The 18,795-nt window shown below is 33.7% G+C and overlaps 1 protein-coding gene across 1 annotated transcript in view; it reads right to left on the reverse strand.

Moving 5' to 3' along the window:
- Nucleotides 1-18,795, reverse strand: part of Rme-8 (receptor mediated endocytosis 8) — a 170,910-nt gene that overhangs the window by 74,702 nt on the left and 77,413 nt on the right. Inside the window, 7 exon segments of the mRNA XM_076472799.1 lie at nucleotides 962-1,179; nucleotides 2,217-2,348; nucleotides 13,217-13,327; nucleotides 14,101-14,196; nucleotides 14,733-14,930; nucleotides 15,661-15,717; nucleotides 17,476-17,631. Of these exon segments, the coding sequence (XP_076328914.1) occupies nucleotides 962-1,179; nucleotides 2,217-2,348; nucleotides 13,217-13,327; nucleotides 14,101-14,196; nucleotides 14,733-14,930; nucleotides 15,661-15,717; nucleotides 17,476-17,631 (968 nt within the window).

Raw genomic sequence — 18,795 nt, forward strand, 5'->3', positions numbered from 1 at the left:
TAACTTGATAATTTAACTTTTTACGAATCAAATTTAAACATAAATTTCACTGTTTATATCTAACACACTGTTTGCCCTTGTAAACTATCTAACAAACAATTAATGAGGTTAAAAAACATTTTAAACTGTTTCTAGTAGTTAATGATACTAGCTAGCCTTTCTAAGCCTTATCCACCAATTCTGAACTCAGTAAATGTTAAACTCAAGCTTGTTTTTCTAGCTCCTAGTTATTATTGCTTATCTCTCTTACAGGCTCTTATGCTTTTCAAGAATAGTAAAAAAGTGTTATTTTTATGCAAGCTGAAAATTAGAAATGCAAAGGAAGTTTGTTATCATTTTTAAAATGCATTCATTACTATAACCTCAAGACCATTTCATGAATGAAGAACAATGTTATATGATGAAACAATGACCATAAGCTCCAGAAAAGGGTTATATTTATTTCACTCAACATTTCCCTTCTACAATTTCTTCAAGAGTGATATGCTACTCACACTGCTAGGCTAACAGTGCATAACAGACTATAACTTTTAAATTTGTCCTATACACCAAAACATCCAAGTAACTCCAGTCACCACTCCATAATGTGAAGGATAATGATACTTATAATAAAACAAAATGATAATAATCATAATGTCGACTGAAGTATAAAAATTAAGTTATATTCAAGTGTTTTTCTTTCTTTATTAACACAGATTAAGTTTATATCCTATAGTGTAAAGAAAATGGACCCCTGGAAAAACCTACTATACATAATATTAGGTAGTAACAAAAAAGAAGGCTGTACTAAGTGAGAAAAGTTGTTTTCTGTTGAAAAAAAATGCACTGTTATTACTTATCCATTAACATGGTTATTAAAATTCAGTGTGTGGAATTGGCATTTTATTTTAATTATGTTTTACATTATTATGGAGCTAAACATTAAAGATTGTCTCCATATCTATTTCTGCCACATACTTACGATTTCTTGATGTATGAGCTACCAGTGGTGTCATTTTCATCCTCTTCAAGAAGCAGTCGTAGGTAATATTCACCAATTTTGATCTCTTCTAACTCAGTAGAATACCTGACCTCAAACTCAGCATGGTTCCAGGAAATTACTGCTGTTCTACTGAGATCTCTATCCATGTTGAATGCTCTCATCTCATTATCCAAGGCATTACGAAGCTCTTCTCTAGTCTATTTACAATAAAAACTGGATTATATATTTCAGCATTTTGTGGTTAAGTTAGCATGGCCTCACAGTTAGACTTTAAACCATTCAAGTTTCTTTAAAATAATATTTTGCTTTCTTTTTAAATACCTGTATGCCAAAATATTTTGATTCATAATGATAATTATACCATTTATAACTGTAAAGCACAAAAACTTGAGTTTTAAATTAGCTTAAAATCACAAATGCTCAAATTAATTTTTTTGCTTATTGCAGTGAAAAGGACATTAAAATATCAACTCCAGCCTTTCATACTTGAGGACACACAGAGATGTACCAAATACTTTCCATCACCAAAGAAGAAACACAGAACATGATCGATTACACATTTTACTTAAAATTGCAGTCCTCATCTGACATTGTATCACATAATTCTTAATGATCTGAAACCCACTTGATGTAAAAATGTACTTTAGAATGCCTAGTATGAGTATTAACACTTTTACTGATAAGGAGAGAACAATGTTTTAGCCTTCCTAGGTCATATTTGGGTTAAGAAAGGTTGAAATGTTGTTCTCTCCTTATCAATAAGTGTTAATACCCATACCTGCCATTCTGAGACACACTGTATAACACACACTGAACAAAAATGTTTTGGTATAATAGTTCATAATGAAATTAACTTACAGCAGAAAAAAAATTACCTTATTACAAAATAAATGGCCACATATATTTCTTAATTTAATCTTAAAAAGTATTTGTTAAGGATATTTGCTTCAACAAGATACTGTTTACATATTACTTGGTAAATTAAAAGATTTAAAAAAAAAATTCACAGATTACAGACCTGATCTCAGTTTCTAAATAAATAGATAAATCATAAAACACAAAAGTTTATAATTTGTATTATATATAATTTACAAGTCCTCTAATGTAACTTGCATGTTCTTGCTGTTTCATAAAATAATTCAAGGTAACAATATAAGTCTATAAATGTATGGATAATGCTAAACACATTTAATTCTATTCATTTATTCCTTCTCCTTATATTAAATGCCTTTACCTTAAAGTTCCATATAAGATCTGGTCGACTGTGGTCTTGGTTAAACTGGTAGTAAAACATAGCCCAGTTAGCTTCTGTTTTTATCCTTTCCCTTCTTTTCCGTAATACAATGGGACGCTGTTGGAATTTTTCCTGTCAAAACAATGAACAAACACTATTCACTTATTTAGAAAAATGGAAACGAAAAGACGTAGATTCCAAATTTTTGTCACAGTGACAGGTGGTATAAGAAAATGACTTATACACAAGTTGTTGGATATGCAGAGTGTGACTTGGGGAACATATTCAGACCATATCTTGTGTGCTCACTTCAATTCTTCCATCAGACTCCACAGGACTGACAGCAACTGACAGAGAAGGGTATGTTAGAGATACTTCACAAGTTTGTACAGAATGCTCACCTCAACTCTACTGTGAGACTTTACAAGACTAACACAAACTGGGGAAGGAGAGTACATTATTCAGGTGGTAAGAACTAATATAGTGTGTGATCACCTCAATTCTAATAAACAGATATAAATTGAAGGAGAGGGAAATGTGAGATATATATATCTGTTGGCAATGTAGAGCAACTAAATTTAATGAGTACTACATATTAGATTCTATTCACAAGAGAAGGGCACTATATTTTGCAGCATCAATCCATATTTATTGTATGCTCTACTCAACTGTAGTGAACAGACACTGACTGCAGAAAGAAGGCACAGTCATTTAGTTCATGTTCACCTCAACTCCACTTAACAGACTCAAACTGAAGAACAAGACAAAGGTGGCATTAATGATGTATCTGATTTATATGAACAGTGACCTGCACTACACCGATAACATCATCACCATTCCACTTCTCAACATACTGATACTCCTTGTTCTATAGCCCAAACAACTGAGATCCAATCAGTAATGGTTGCTTACAATCTAACACCCCAGTGGTTACGAAATACTAATTGGCAAAGATTTCCCAAGCTCCATTTGACAGGGGGGGCATTGTAGGGGAAACCTTGAGAAAGTGCTTAAATCCTCACTGGTCCTCCAGTCTGAAAAATCAGAAAGAAAGTATTGGTCAGAGAAGTCAGCAGAACATCTCCCTGGTGCTGGCTTTTCCAGTAGGTATATGTAGAGCCAGAGAAGATGGTAAGAGTATTTTACATTATTCTGGATCAATGCAGATTTTGGATAAGTATAACCTGGAAAGTAACATCAGGAATCTAACAGGATCTTGTGTAATGAAACAGAAGCTCTAAGAGAAATAGCCCATATTCTTCTCAAAGTTGGAGTGCACTGGTTGAAGAATAGCAGCCTGTGGAAGTTGAAAAGTCATCAGAAAACAAAACAGCACAAAGATATAGAAAAGGAGATAAATGTATGGAGAAAGTCTACATGCCAGCATAAAGAAGCCCATCCAAGAGCTATAAAAGATGTAAGAGAGAAAAAAAATGAATGTGAAGAACTCACAGACCCATCTTGTAAGGAAAGAAAGAAATAGGTCCTCTGAAATAGAGGGTTGGGTTGGTTGATTTGGTGTTTTATGACACAAAGTAACTAGGCTATCTGCACCAAAATCCAGTAAAAAGTTAAAATTGAAGTAAAATTATTAAAATTCATGAAAGGAAATTAAGGTAAAACAAAACAAACTTAAATTTTTGAATTAAAAATATAAATAGCATTAAATCCAATTTTTACATCTACTCTAAAGCAGTAAGAGAAAAACAACAGTAATTCAAGTTGTAAAGGACTTTCTGAAGCAAAACTGTAATTATCATAACTCACCAGGAAGACTAACAGGTAAGTACAAAAACCACCATCACTCACCTGAATTTGGCTTTTCTAGTCCTGGTTCAGAGTTATTTGACTTTATGGCCATTTTCAAAAAGTAAAGTGTTAAAAGTTCTAAAAGACTTGTAGTAAAATGTTAATAATAACTTGCCAGGATGATTAACTGGTAGGTCAAATAAATAGTTCAACCAGCAGCATTACTCACCTGAAGTTGGCCTTTCCAGTCCTGGTTTAGAGTTATTTGACATTAAGGGTGTTTTCTAATTTCAAATCAAACTAGATATGCTTTGATCCTTAAAAGGGAATCACATTAAAAAATGTCTGATGAATAAATTAAAAATTACTTAAATAGCATTAAAAAGATTAACGGCCTTTAATAAACTAAACACATTTCTAAAGGTGGACAGTGTCACCATTGCCAATAACATTGTCTAACATTATGGATAAATCTTAAGACAAAACATGGTTTAAAATGTTGACAGCAAAACAGTAAAATGTGGCTTATTGTGACTTGAGCATTACACAGACAACACATTGGTGCATCAGTCCCAGATAAAAGAAAACAATGAGTTAAAAAACTGTGACCAATGCATAGTCTAGTTAGAACAACTTCCTCTTTTCGATCCTCACAGAAGTAAGATGGCCAAAGTCCAAAAGAGAGTTTGATTTGGAAAAGCTTGTTTTCATGTTGCTCACTCCAAGTTGACTGCCAGCTGGCACAGAGCCGAGCCTTGAATACAGGACCCTAGTCCATGTATGGAACAGGCACAGCAGTGATAGTGCCAGAGCAGATAGACTTAACTGCAGTGTCAGTGAGCTCATTCCCACAAATACCAATGTGGCTCGGTATCCAGAAAAACTGGATAGAAGTAGATGTTAAAGAGAAATGGGCCAGTCAGTTTTGAATATCGGCGAGAACAGGGTGTGAACCAACATAAAGTGATTTCAGGGCCAGTAGAGAACTAAGCGAGTCAGTATAAATAGTGCAGTGTAAGTACTGTTTAGCTTCTATGTGATCCAGGGCAAGAAAAATGGCGTACAGTTCAGCAGTGAACACAGAAGCTGTAGAGAGGATTCTGCGCACAAACACTGAACCACAACAAACCATGGCAAAGCCCACACAATCACCTGATTTCGAACCATTTGTATCAATAGGAATGGAAGAATGGTTCAAAAGATGTTCAGCAGATAACAGACAGTATTTCCAATCAGGAGTGTCTGTTTTTCTCAGATGACTTAAAGATGGATCACATTTGGGGACTGTAAGAAACCATGATGGGATGGGCTAACCAGTAGATAGCAATGTTATCCAACAACAGGCCCAATTCATCCAAATGCACCTGGATACAAAAGCTAAAAGGAGCAATGGCAGATCGTCTGTTCTGAAAGAGCATGACCCACCGAGGAAGGAAAATACAACCCCAGGTGGAAAGCTTTGGTAAGGAATGAAGTTTTGAAGCATACAGTAAAGACAGTTGCAAACAACAGAGGTGCAGAGAAGGTTCATGAGGTTCTGTGTCTAAGCTCTGAACTGGAGAAGTGAAGAAAACCTTGGTGCAGAGCTGAAGTCCATGATGATCAATGGGGTCCACCATCTTTAGGGCCGAGGTCCTGGCAGAGCTATAGACCAGTGATCCACTTCCAAAGTGGTGGAAGAGAAGTCAAAGAGGATGTTCAGTGCTCATGTACATTTGACCCGTAGCTGCTTGATGTGTGGTATAAAGATCAGCTTACAGTCAAAGATAAGCCCTAAGAACTTTGTCTCAGGGACCACAGGTAGCACAACTTCAGGAGTTCAGGAATAGGATGAATACCCTTTTAGCAGCAAAAGTGCATGCAAACAGTTTCAGAGAGAGAAAGTTAAAACCATTTGTTGTGGTCCACATCAATAAATGAATGAGGGCAGTCTGTAGCTGCCACTCAATATACCTCACATTCGATGACTGACATGAGATGTGAAAGTGGTTAACATGGAGCACATTTGCAACAGTAAGAGGGAGTTGTTCAGTGATGGCATTAATCTTTATACTGAAAAATGTGACACTCAAAACACAACCCTGAGGGACTCCAAGTTCCTGTAGAAAAGAATGGGAAAGTGTTGCACCCACATGAACTTGGAATCTCCTGTCCATTAGAAAATGTTTGATAATAATAAAAATTGGCAAATGTTCATGTAACCCATATACATGAAGGTCCTGCAAAATGCCATACCTCCATGTTGTACTATAAGCCTTTTCAATGTCAAAGAATATTGATACAAGATGTTCTCATTTGAAAAAAACTTCTCTGATTGACATTTCAAAGCTACTTCCTGGTTATCACAGAGCAAGATTAAGAGGGAAACAGAATTATATTGCCACTGGCCTTTAGATTCTTGTCCCATAAGATTTTGGAACTGATGGTAGAAGATATGTTGTTTGTGAACTTAATCCAAGAGACCTTGACCTGGCTTTGACATCTTACCCACCAAGCATGTGCACGGATGCGGTGGGATACTTACAAAAAGTATCCCAGGCCCCTTTTTGAGCCTCCCTTGCCATGTGGTAAACATGATTCTGCCACAGGTGAGGGTATTGTATAATACAGTCAGTTACTTCTGCTACACAGTTGTCTTCTGATGGCTTACAGATGATGGCAGGATCAAGTTCTGCAAGAGCAGTGAAAGAAAGCCAGTTTTCTTGATCCTGCTTCCACCAGGGCACACGGGTCAGGTGGTATTGTTTGTGACCAATTTCTCTCAAAATTATAGGAAAATAATCATTATCTCGTGGATTATTGTCAACCCTCCATGAAAAGTGGGAGAACAGTGAAGGGGATCAATTTGAGAGATCAATAGCAATATAGGACTGACTAGGTGCATGAAAATAAGTATAAGAACCAGTATTGAAAAGAGGAAAGTTGTACTCAGAGAGCATATGCTCTACTGAGCAACCCTTACCATCAATATGAACACTTTCCCAGATGAGATGATGCTCATTAAAATCCCTCAAAATTAAAAAGGGAGATGGCAACTATTCCACGAGAGCATCAAGGGCTGATTGACCATAGGTCTCTCCAGAACAAACAGTGATGGTATTACCCAAGGAAACAGGGATAGCTACAGCCTCCAAGGGTGTGTTGAGTTGCAATGATAGTGTGGGCACATGCTGATCAACCAATAGTGCCACCCCTCCATGCACTCATCCATTATATAGCCTGTCATTTCTGCACAAAGAAAATTGCCAAAAGGTTTGTCAGGTTTCAGAAATGTTTCCTGTAAGGAAAGACATACAGGATGGTACACAGCAATCAGTGCTTTGATGTCATCCAAATTAGAACGTAAACCTCGACTGTTCCATTCTATCAAGGAGGCAATTTTTGTTTATATATCAACGAATTGGGTGGAGAGCCCTTCTGTTTATGATCATGCCTTTTTTCTTTATTTTTCTTTATTCAAGAGAGGTCTGTCAACCTCCATGGATTATGCCCTGAGTCAATTGGGCAGGTCTTTGTTGTTGGAAGTGCATTCCAGCAACTGAGGATGTAAACGAATGATCATTTTCCATCTTGGGGTGGGAGAAGAAAATGTACCTGAGGAAATGCCTGTACCTGGAACCAAAGGAAATGCATCCTGGGGTTTGCTGGAATGTATGTTAAGGACAAAGATGGAAGCTGCCATTAATTCATCAACTTTCTTTAACCATGGATGTCAAAAGACTTTTAATTTAGTTTGAGAACAATTCTTTTGAAGGAACAGAGAGATCCACCTGCACTCCCACTACGGTGGTAGAATGAAGTGCAGAGGCATACATCCCAGATGAAGTGATGGACAACGACTATTGAGCTTCAGGGTAAGTAATGTTTTTAATCATTTTCAAGTGCTGCAGCTCTTTTTCTTTCAACCATTAAGGGTAAGAAAAAAGTAGGATACGTGAGAGCCATTTCAACTGATGCAATGAGAGTCTGTTTCACACTCATAGGCATCATGGTCCTTGCCATCACAAAGAGCACACAAAAAGGAACAACAACATGATGTCTTCGAGTGACCAAACTGCTGACACTGGAAACATCTCAAAGGGTTTGGAACGTATTGCCATACCTTGCAATTAAGATAATCTGCCTTGATGGTGGCAAGTGGATGCAGTGACGTTAATGTCAGAATGAGGACATTGGTTGGCATTATAATTCCATCTTTGCAAGTGGAGATACTCCTCACTGCAGAAACTCCTTGGGTGAAGAAACCAGCAAAAATCTCTGACTTGGGGATGTTCTTCAAATGGTTCTCAACAATAACTCCTCATGACAAATTCAAAGTACCATAACGTGTAACCTCAATAGCTATATCCTCAATTGCCTTTGAATGCAACAGAAGTTCACTGTGTTGAGATGTGGATGTTTCCACCAATATGTCATCAAAGTGAAGGATTTTGACTGACTTTGGACAGCCAGCAAGTCCCTCCCAGTCCCTTCTGAATGGAAAAGGGAGACATCTGCCTTAAAGGTTTGTCTGAAAGAGAATGCAGAATAAGAAAATGAGGTGCTACAGATGTTGAAGACTGCTGTTCAGAATCATCAAGACATGGTCGTTTACTTATGAATTGTTTTTTCACTATTTTATTTGGAGGATCCACAATAAAATAAAAGAATATTACAGTGCCCACTGACCCCAACCATCACGGAACCCTACAAAGGGGTGCACTACAATGTCAAACAAGGACACTGCAGAAATGCCATGGGTTTGGTGAGCACTATACCCAAACACCAGTATCAGATGCAATGTCTACAACACCTGTTGAGAACATCCAACACTGGTACTTGGTTGATCCTAGCCCAAGTGAACTAGCCAATTGACCTTAGGGGGCCACCCCAAGGCTGCCCGTTTACAGGAATTCAAAGCCAAAGTGGTGTGTTAGGATTGAACCCCTCAACCACCAGCATCCTCTCCTCCCCTTCACGGGTCACCATGCAGGCAAACACGTGGATGGATGTTTAGATTCCAGAGGACGTAAACTGAACAGAACCTTTCCAGGGAGGTCCTCTCACCACGAACAGGAATCCAGGAGGAAAAAAGAGGGACCTCAGGACAGGAACAGATGAATATGGGAATCCATAAAGGTAGAGGTCAATGATAAGGCACACTAAACAGCCCAACAGGACATAGGAATTGAGCTAGGTGAAAATGGTCCAACAGATAAGAGAGAAGTAGGAGAAAAGTATGGTGTATCTTTCCAGTAGTCAAAGGATGAGGAAGAAAGGATCTGTCCAGGAAGAGAAAAAAAAAAAAAATCTAATGGAAGATGGTGCAAGAATAATGTACAAGAAAAACATTGAAACAATGATAATTGCAAGAAAAAAGTAGAGAAAACAAGCCAGAAGAGAAAGACTACAAATGCTAGGAAGTCAACAGCTCAAATGGGACGTGTATAAGATCATGCAAAACCTAATTAAGGTCTCGATTGTGTAAGGAGGACGAAAGAAAATATATGGGAAGAAACATCTCATGATATTGGAAGAGGAGAAAGGCCATAAAAAGAGCCACTGACAACTAAGAAAGACTGAAACCAAGTAAAAAAGACAGAGTTGGTGTACAAAATAAATGCCAGGATTCCTCCTTGCAGAAGAACCAATAACTAAAGATACATGACAGATGACAATAGACCAATTCAGTGTAATGATATGACAACAAGAATCATGCAACATTAGAGATAGGTCCAGCCTAAGAGGTGAGGCAACAAAATAGACAAATTCCATGTGTCAAGGTAGAGAAGTTTGAGAAAAAAAGAGAGAAAGTGGAATTATAAAAAGAGGAAGGGGGGTTCTGAATGTCAAGTAAACCAAGACTAAGGTGGTAAAGAAGTACCAACAACGTGGTCCAAGAATGAGAGCAGTGTGTAAATCTGGGATCCAGGAGTAGGTATAAAGATGTAAGACAAGGTTCCACTGAGAAATCCACAGTCAAGAAAGAGTAGTGGAGGACTAAAATAAAGTAAGACCATCAATGAGAAGTGTTGGAAAACTGTCTACAGACATATTCAACTAGAGGTAAACCACACAAAAGACATGAAGGTATAGAGGCTATTCTGTTGATAGAATATGGACTGGCTAAGAGAGAGTCTGCTACAAAGATTGAAGCTCATAGTAAAGGATGTGAATGGGTTAAGAAATATATGGTTGAAGGTCACAACCCTGGAACAGAAGCCACTATAACTGTGACAGCAGAAGAAGACCGTGGAAGGGGCTGAGTGAAATATAAGCAAGTGAACGATCAGTAGGGAATAAAAATGGAAACATGCCCAATGAAAAGTAAGAAGGTCAAGCATGTTGATATAGAGTGGACTTCTGTCTAGTGTTCAAACATCAGAAGTCCTGCATTCATCAAAAAATTTACCTCTATCAGAGAGAGAACCATCTGAGAGGCAATAAAGGAATATGTAAGTAATATGAGCTAGGTTCAGTCACTGTGACACTTTCTTGAGAGAATCCCTACCAAAAAAAAAACAGACAAATGATTCCAAGAAAGAAAACTCTGGATCCACTGGAAAAGATGCATGAAGGCAGGATCCAAAGGAATGAGAAGATCTAGAGAAGCCAGAGTAAAAGTACTTCTCATGTATGGCGAGAATAAGAAGCATAAAACCTGGTGACTAGATATGTCACAGCTTACTGGTGAAGAAGCTAGGGTGAAACTGGTTGAGAGGAAAGATGAAGAAAACATCTAAAAGTATCCAACACTCAATGAGTGTGAGAAAGGACTTAGATCTCAATGTAAATCCCTGCCAACTGATTAACCAACTTAAAACAAGGAAACATCCAAGAATGGACTACCAGTTATAAGTTATTAAAGAAACAACACTAGGAAAGCAAAGGCCCTCATGATACCAATAAATACAAGAGATTGATGCTGAGATGAAGAATGGAGAAAGAAATGGGAAAGTGCAAAAATAAAGACCAGATGGGATAGAGAAATCAAATGAAGGACAGGCTGAGAGTGATTTGAAAAAAGGTGTCTGACACACAAACCATAGCAAACTGCAGACTTGGTGAAAAAGACTGTAGATGAGGTTGCAAGGAAGAGAAAATGAAAGGGAAAGCAGACAAAGAGAAGAAGAATGAGGAAAGAGATTAAGATGAAGAAATAAAAAATGACCATTGGCAGAAAGGAATGTGTGTGATAGTCACAGTAAGAAGAGAAATGAATAAAACTCCTGGTAGAAGGAAGACATGAAATCTGGAAAGAAGAACAATTTAGATGATGAATAGAAGTAAAGGACAAAGTCGAGAAAGAGAATAAAACTCAGGAAGATGACAAGGACAGAAGTCATAACATCAGGTGAGGCCATCATGGAGAAAGGAACACCACTAAAAACATCTGGGTAAAGAAACAGAGCCAGATGAGTAATAATACACAAAAAAGAAAGAGTAAGTTAATGAGGAATGTAACTCAACTGAATGATTTCTGATAGCAGGGAAACATAATAAAAGGAAAGAGAAGAACTGAAAGAGGCCAAACAAATAAAAGAACATATGTGTATAGAAACATTAAGAAATGAATCAGATAAAAAGTGGAGCTATGCAAGAGGTTAAAAAATTGTAGTGAAGAAAAGCAAAATGTGAAAACGGGGACCTAGAAAGTCAAATTTAAGGTAAATGGCTCAATCCTCAAGTTGGCCAGGTAGATACAAATGATAGTGAATCAGGAAAAAAAAAGTATAATAACCAGGACAAAATGAATCACAAATGTAAGTGGGATGAGGCATTTAGGGATAATAAAAAAGCTATTAGATAAAGGGAACAGTATAAAACCAAATAACAAGCAAAACGAAATTACATGATAAACACAAAAATTGAGAGTAAAGAAGGGACAAAATGAAAAATAATAAAGAACACAGGTGACAGAGATAGAAATGAACATGCCTGAGAAGGAAATCCAGAAAGAATGAAAGTTTAAGGTTATTTCATAAATGATAAAGTATTACTAAAAAAAAAATCAGGTTAAGGTCACAATGTAATTGATCATTCCTGACCGAGGTGAAAGAAATATGGCTGACAAACCAGAAGTAGGACTATCATTAAACATGTGGTAATCCTCAACACATTGAACAATGGCTGTAAAGACCCTGACAGTTAACAATCTTCCAAAAGTCACAGCAGAATTAAGGTCTAAGTGTGAACAAGTTCCACTGACTAAGTATAAACCATCATCATCATTGAGAATTCACAATAAAAAAAAGTTAAAGTTATTGAAACAAATGGTAAATAAAACAAAAACCAAAGTTTCACAAATAATGCAAATCTCAATAAATGGATAACAAATGAGAAATTTAAATATATCTGGACAATACAATGCTTACAAAAAGGCTGAAGGTTTACAAGTACAAATGCAATGATTGAGCCAGTAATTATCAAAGTGAGAGCTGCTTTTCACCATCTAATAAACCTAATTTATAATCTTGTTTGTAAAAATTTAATACACATAAAGTTTGTATAACACTTATCTTTAAATGTTTTTGCCAGCAATTATAACTAATTTCAATCTATTGATAGAAGTAGTTCACAATTTAAGTAACTTTCAATTAATCAATTTAAAAACCCAAAATTTGGAATAAAGTGAAAATTTCAGTTATTCACTGTTGTTGCTTGAACAATTATTTTGTCAGTATAATCATTAATATCAAATGCAACACAAAATTTCCATAATAAATTCTCATTGTTTCATTCCAATTAAGTAGTCTAAAATCAAACTTACAAATATTTTGTTGTGATCATATACGTTTAAGAATGTTCAACACTTTAAAACCAAACACAGTCTTGTTAAATGTATTTCAATATGAATAGTTCCTTATGTCATTCTTGATTTTGATAAATTTGAAATTTGAAGAATAGAATGTCAAATAATTTTAAAAATGAATTTTAAAACTCCATATTTTCTAGTACACAAAAATTATATCTAAATAAATAAAATATGTGTTGATGATTTTATAGCCTTCAAAACAAGACTCTTAGAACATCACCCAAAAAAAGTTCTCTTGGTGATGTGGAAAGTTATTAGATCATGTGCTAGTTCACAATAATAAAACAGATATTTAATAATGTTTGGTTTTCAATTTAACAGTCCTAGGAACAGCTTGAAAAACAAGTCATTTAACAGGATGGAAAATAAACTAGATAACATTAATCATGTGATTTTTACATGTTTTATGTGAAAGGATAAACAACAAAATTAACAAATTTCTATTACTGAAACCAACCTCCTTTTCAAGGCCTATTCTAGATCTCCAATGCTGAAGAAACATTTCCACATGTTTTTCTATCACCTGCAATGATGGTGGTGTTCTTCTCTTGGTTTTGGCTGAATGATCCTATATACCAAAGATAGTAACATCACATCTTAATTAGCTAACTTTGTTAAATTTACCTCACTATCAAATCCACTAATATTCAGTGTAAAGACAGTTATCTAATATTTTTCAAAACATGATTATTATGACAGATAGCTTAATGCATATTAAGTTTTAGACAGTCTTAAAACAATGATTTCAATATTTACTATGTCATTAAAAATTCACATCATACTCTCTTAAAACCACTATCAAATTTAATGATATATACATATACATATATCTTAAATGAAACAATGACATACTATTTTATGATCAATTAAATATGAATGTCTCTAATTTATAACTAGTTTTTAGTTAATCTGTTTATTTTAGAACAAAGCCACATTAGGTGAGGAATAAAACCTCAGATTTTAGTACTGTATCTCAGTAAACATACCACTGACTATTACCTCTGATTCAAACTGTTCATTGTAAAAATATTAGAGGGACAAGCATCTGTGATAAAATTTTAATAACAGTTATTTTGTTTTCATTAACAATTTTAAATTCATCAGGTAGTTTTGTCAATAAAGATTCTAACTGACAAAAAATTTAGTACATCACTGATACTATCTAGAAAAACAAGCATAACAGTAACTATTTTTAATAACAGCAAATGTTTCGAGTTTACTGAAATTAGTTCTATATGATAGGAAATGGTCTCTTTCAAAAATATGGCCATTTCCTTTGATATTGAAAGAGAACAAGAAAATGACCTTTACTACTATTCTCTCTATAAAGTAATTATCTACCTGAGCAAGTTTCAAGTTATCCCGTACATTGATGTGATCTATCGATGGTTTGGGTGCAGAATCTGTTGAATCAAGATATGAAAGTAGACCTGGTGGCTAGAATTGTGATTATAAAATAACTTCCCATTAGCTTTCTTTCAAGTAATTCAAACTACTCATTGCTACCTAGTTGTCAGTAAAGGGAACAGTTTCAATTTCCAAAAGAAGATTTCTGATGTTACATTAATAAGCATTGGTACAGTTACTATTAAACATAAATTAGACTTGTTTACTGTAATTGAAAAATTACTTTCATTCAAATATTTGTGGATTACATGTTTACATTTGCATGGACAAGTGACAAAAATTTAATTCTCATATAATGCTAATTGAGATTGATAAACTACTTGCACAGTGGTAGGAAAAAAAATCAGTGTATATTTTTTGTGACTTTAAGTTCCAGAAAATATTCTTATGGAACAAATAATCATAGATTTTTCTATCTTTATATGCATTTCACATTATATAGAACTCCTTTTAAATTTTAAAAAATAAGTAAACAAATCATTAAAGCCAGAACAAAATATTGAAGAATGGAGTTGGTTTTAATTCAACAAAAAACAATTAAAATTAATAAAGACGTTATAGCTTACCACAACTCGACGCAACAGACCAACAGCTATTGGATTTCCCGTTACCCACAAAGCTACTAGATGACGAGACAACTGCTGCACAGCCAAAAGTCGGCTATCAGAGCTCTGTTTGAAAAGGGCAATGTGGAGATGACGTAAAAGAGCACCCTCAGCTAAAGCTAAATCTTGCATCTTTGCAGCTATTTCACCATCCCCTTCCTGAAAATAAAAAAATGAATAATAAAATAAGGTTGCTTCAATATCATGAATCTCAAACAAAAATCAAATTTGTACATTTCTGTAAAATCTAGTTACTGACGAGCTAATTCCTCCCTAAGCTTATAAGTGACTTACGAAATTTAACTTGCATTTACATCTTCACGTACATGAATATTAATAAGCATACACAAACTTTAAATTTATAAACAAAAAAATCATGTTAGAGTTAATTTAGTTTCATAAAAATAATCATGTTGGTTAACTAATATTTGCTTATAAAGATTGTGTCTTTGTTGAAAACACACTGATCGGATTTTTGCTAAAAATTATGGCATATCACAAATGTTACCTGGTAAGGCTTTCAAAAAACAAACAAAATCAAATTTCTGTAGTCTAAATTTTTATCTGAATTTTCAACATGAGGCTTATAAAGTAATCCTTAAAAACTGAAGTGATGTGACTGAACTAATAACATCTGAAAGATATTTATAGACTTAACATTCCTACTTTTCATGATTTGTCAATAATAAAACCAACCAAAAATGCTTAAGTCTTTTTGAAAAATCAAACTTTTAATAGTGCTCTGTCACTAATCAAACCAATTACTGTAACCAGTTCATTTGCAGAGCATGAAATAAATGAAAAGATACATAGCCAAAATAGAAAGCTGAAAAATATGTTAAGTTTAAAATAGATGCACACTATTATGCTCAGAAATGACCAAATATACCTCAATGATAGCCTTCATCACCAGTCCAGCTCCCTTTAGTATAGCAATGGATGGATGCTGAATGAAAATCAATGACAGTTATTTATATGGATAAAGAGAGGGCACAACATTCTATTTCTGAAAATGTTTTTGACATACCATTATTATGAAACTTCTGAACTGAAAACACAAATTGATATCTGATTCACAGCTAAACTGTTGCAAATTATTAGAATATAAAATTCTTTAAACTATCAGTATTTATAGCAGTTTTTATGCTATTTAGCTTTCTTAGCTTGAAATGATTCATCAAAATAATAATTTTATTATCTATCACATTATAAAATGCAAAATAAATGCTTAAACTCTTGGAAAATAATACAGTACATTACATTTTCAATAATTAAAAAAAGAAATTAAAGCTGAAAAAATTCCCAGTTATTTCAGAAATATGTTTAGTCTTAAATTCATCAACTATGAAAATGATAAACAAAATACAAAAATGCTGAATTATTTAATGGAAATGCTCTCTGAATATTCAGTGGATCAAGCTATACATTATATACATGCAACTAATTTATCACCACCTTACTTCTCAGATGTATAAAAAATGAATACAGTATACAACAGAATTTTAGAAAAAAAAAGAAGGTTTTAAGCTTAAAATAATACAAGATCCAGGTGTAATGTAAATGTGGATTATTGTAAACAAATGTTCAAGTAACAATATTTGAATATTATCAATTCCCAGCAAGTTCACGTTTGTGTTTTGTTCTTATTTATTTCATCACAATACACAAGTTAGTCTATTCAAATTCTAGAGTCAATAGGGTATTGTTCTTGCACATTGCTAGAAAATACTTTTATAGCTTTAGATAAAAGTTGTTCCTGTAGATGCTCTATTTCTTCCCATTTGCAATGAAAATATTTAACCACATTTTTTTTATAACTTTGTACAAACATTTTATATAGTCTCCAGTTTCCACACAATAAATCTTAAATGATTTGATTTTACTTGTATCAATATTTTCAGGTTGCAAGATGTCCAAAATTCTGTTGTAAAAAAAAGAAAAATGAAAACACTTCCTTTCATCTTCAACTTTCAACCCAATCCCACACTCATTCCATTATTACAAAAGTAAACTAATTTACATACAGCACTGCCTACATTACAAGTTAAATAGATTCTACTGATGATAACTAACTTCAATTTACAAATCTGAGACGTCTCAAAGTTTTCAATGACCCTCAGGTCAAAGCAAAAAATGTAAGCTCAACCAACACGTTCAGAAAGAAACAAACATAAATAATCAAAACACAGAATAAATCTCAAACTAACCAGAAACACTGAAAAATTATTTAATGAAATAAAGTAAAAGTTTAGGATTCAATGCAAAAATAATAATGCCACTTCTAAAGTTCTAATATCTTGATCCATGACAGAAGTGAAAATTAAGTTTTCAAATTCTTCTGTTTAAGAAATGAACTAGACAAACACCACATAATGCTAAAATATTAATTCTACTGCAATATTTGAGTAAAATATTTTGTGCTAAAATCAAAATTACATGTTTTAATTGTATTTCTAAAACATTTGCAAGTGTGCACTTCAAGTGACCTGAAGATTAAACACAATGTAGCATATAAAAACAAGATTTCCAAGAAGTGTTTATAGTACATATAAATCTTTCTCAACTGATCTAAAAGTAAAATTACATTATTTTTATAGTCACAAAACATTCAGTAACAGCCCTGGCATATAAATAACATTAAGATATGAGCTCACTGTATGGTAAAGAAAAAAGAAATATATTTATTTAACAGTCTTAAACTTACCTGAAAAAGGTGAAACAGGGTGCGTCCTTGACCAGCTACTAATCCCAAAAGTGAATCAAAGTGAGTTCCATCTGTTGTTTCACTATATGGAGCACATAAGGCAAAGGTTAGAAAATCCAACATGGCTGCAACTACTAAAGCACCTGTTCCTCGATCCTACAAAGAGCAATAGGAGGTAGAAAATATTTTTTTTAAATAATAAATATTTCCTGCTTATTATCTTTCATTTCATGTTACAACCAAAAACAAGAAAACAAAACATTCCAATGTATATTATGAATGAGATGTTTATGTATTAATATAACAAAAATTAATTAAAATATATTTAACATATATTGAAAGTTACAACAAAAAATCTATCAAGTCTTTAAATGAGTACAAAAAGGTCATGAGGTCTGTCAAATTGAGTAAGTCCATGTTGAGAGAATTAATTCTAATTATATATCTTATATTAAAATTAAAAATACTGTTAGACACAATAAAATGTTGCAAAGAACTCATAACTAAAACTTTTTTTATCAAACTTATTTAATCAAGAAGTAAATGAATAGGCCAAACAGTAAAAGATAAGCTATCAAACAATTTTCTTCACATAGTTTCCTATAAGTTTTTATCAAACAGCAAAAGATAAACATCAAGTATGTTTACTGTGTCCAGTAAGTTTCTTGTTGCAGTCTTTTTAAAACATGCATAAAATTAAATTACATTAATAAATACGATCATTAAAAAACCCTTTTTATAAATGCCAATAGATAAAAACAGAATAAAATTTAAGTCTCTCAACACAACCACATCACCTCTTTGTAATCGTTTAAATCCTTTATAGGTTTGATATTATTAACTTCACAAAATTTGGCAGTCTCAGTTAATATTACAAGTATTTCACATACACAAAAAAAAACATTTTTCAGTGAAGTATTTTTAATAAACATAATAAAGATTTATTTATGAATTCATGTAGTATTTGTTTTGATTTGCCCACATACAAAAGGATCTTTGTGCTAAAATTACAAATATTTTTCATCTTATGATGGATTTACTATAATCCAATTATTTTAATATTAGTGTAACCTAAATTTATATTTAGAAATGTACATAACTTATACTGTAAAATCTGTATTGTGAAATTCCCACCTATTTACTGATGTTGTAAAAAATTATCAAGTGTAAGAATCAACAATGTACGTGTATGTAAATTCTATTACCATTGTGCACACTGAAATTTCTAGAATTTTGCCTCATGCCAAAAAAAATGTAACTAATGCTAAGCACCAGGAGACAGTATATATTATTAGTTTGCCACAGTTGATATACTATAAA

The sequence above is a fragment of the Tachypleus tridentatus genome, chromosome 12 (genome assembly GCF_004210375.1).
Source record: "Tachypleus tridentatus isolate NWPU-2018 chromosome 12, ASM421037v1, whole genome shotgun sequence".
In the NCBI taxonomy this organism is placed as follows: Eukaryota; Metazoa; Arthropoda; class Merostomata; order Xiphosura; family Limulidae; genus Tachypleus; species Tachypleus tridentatus.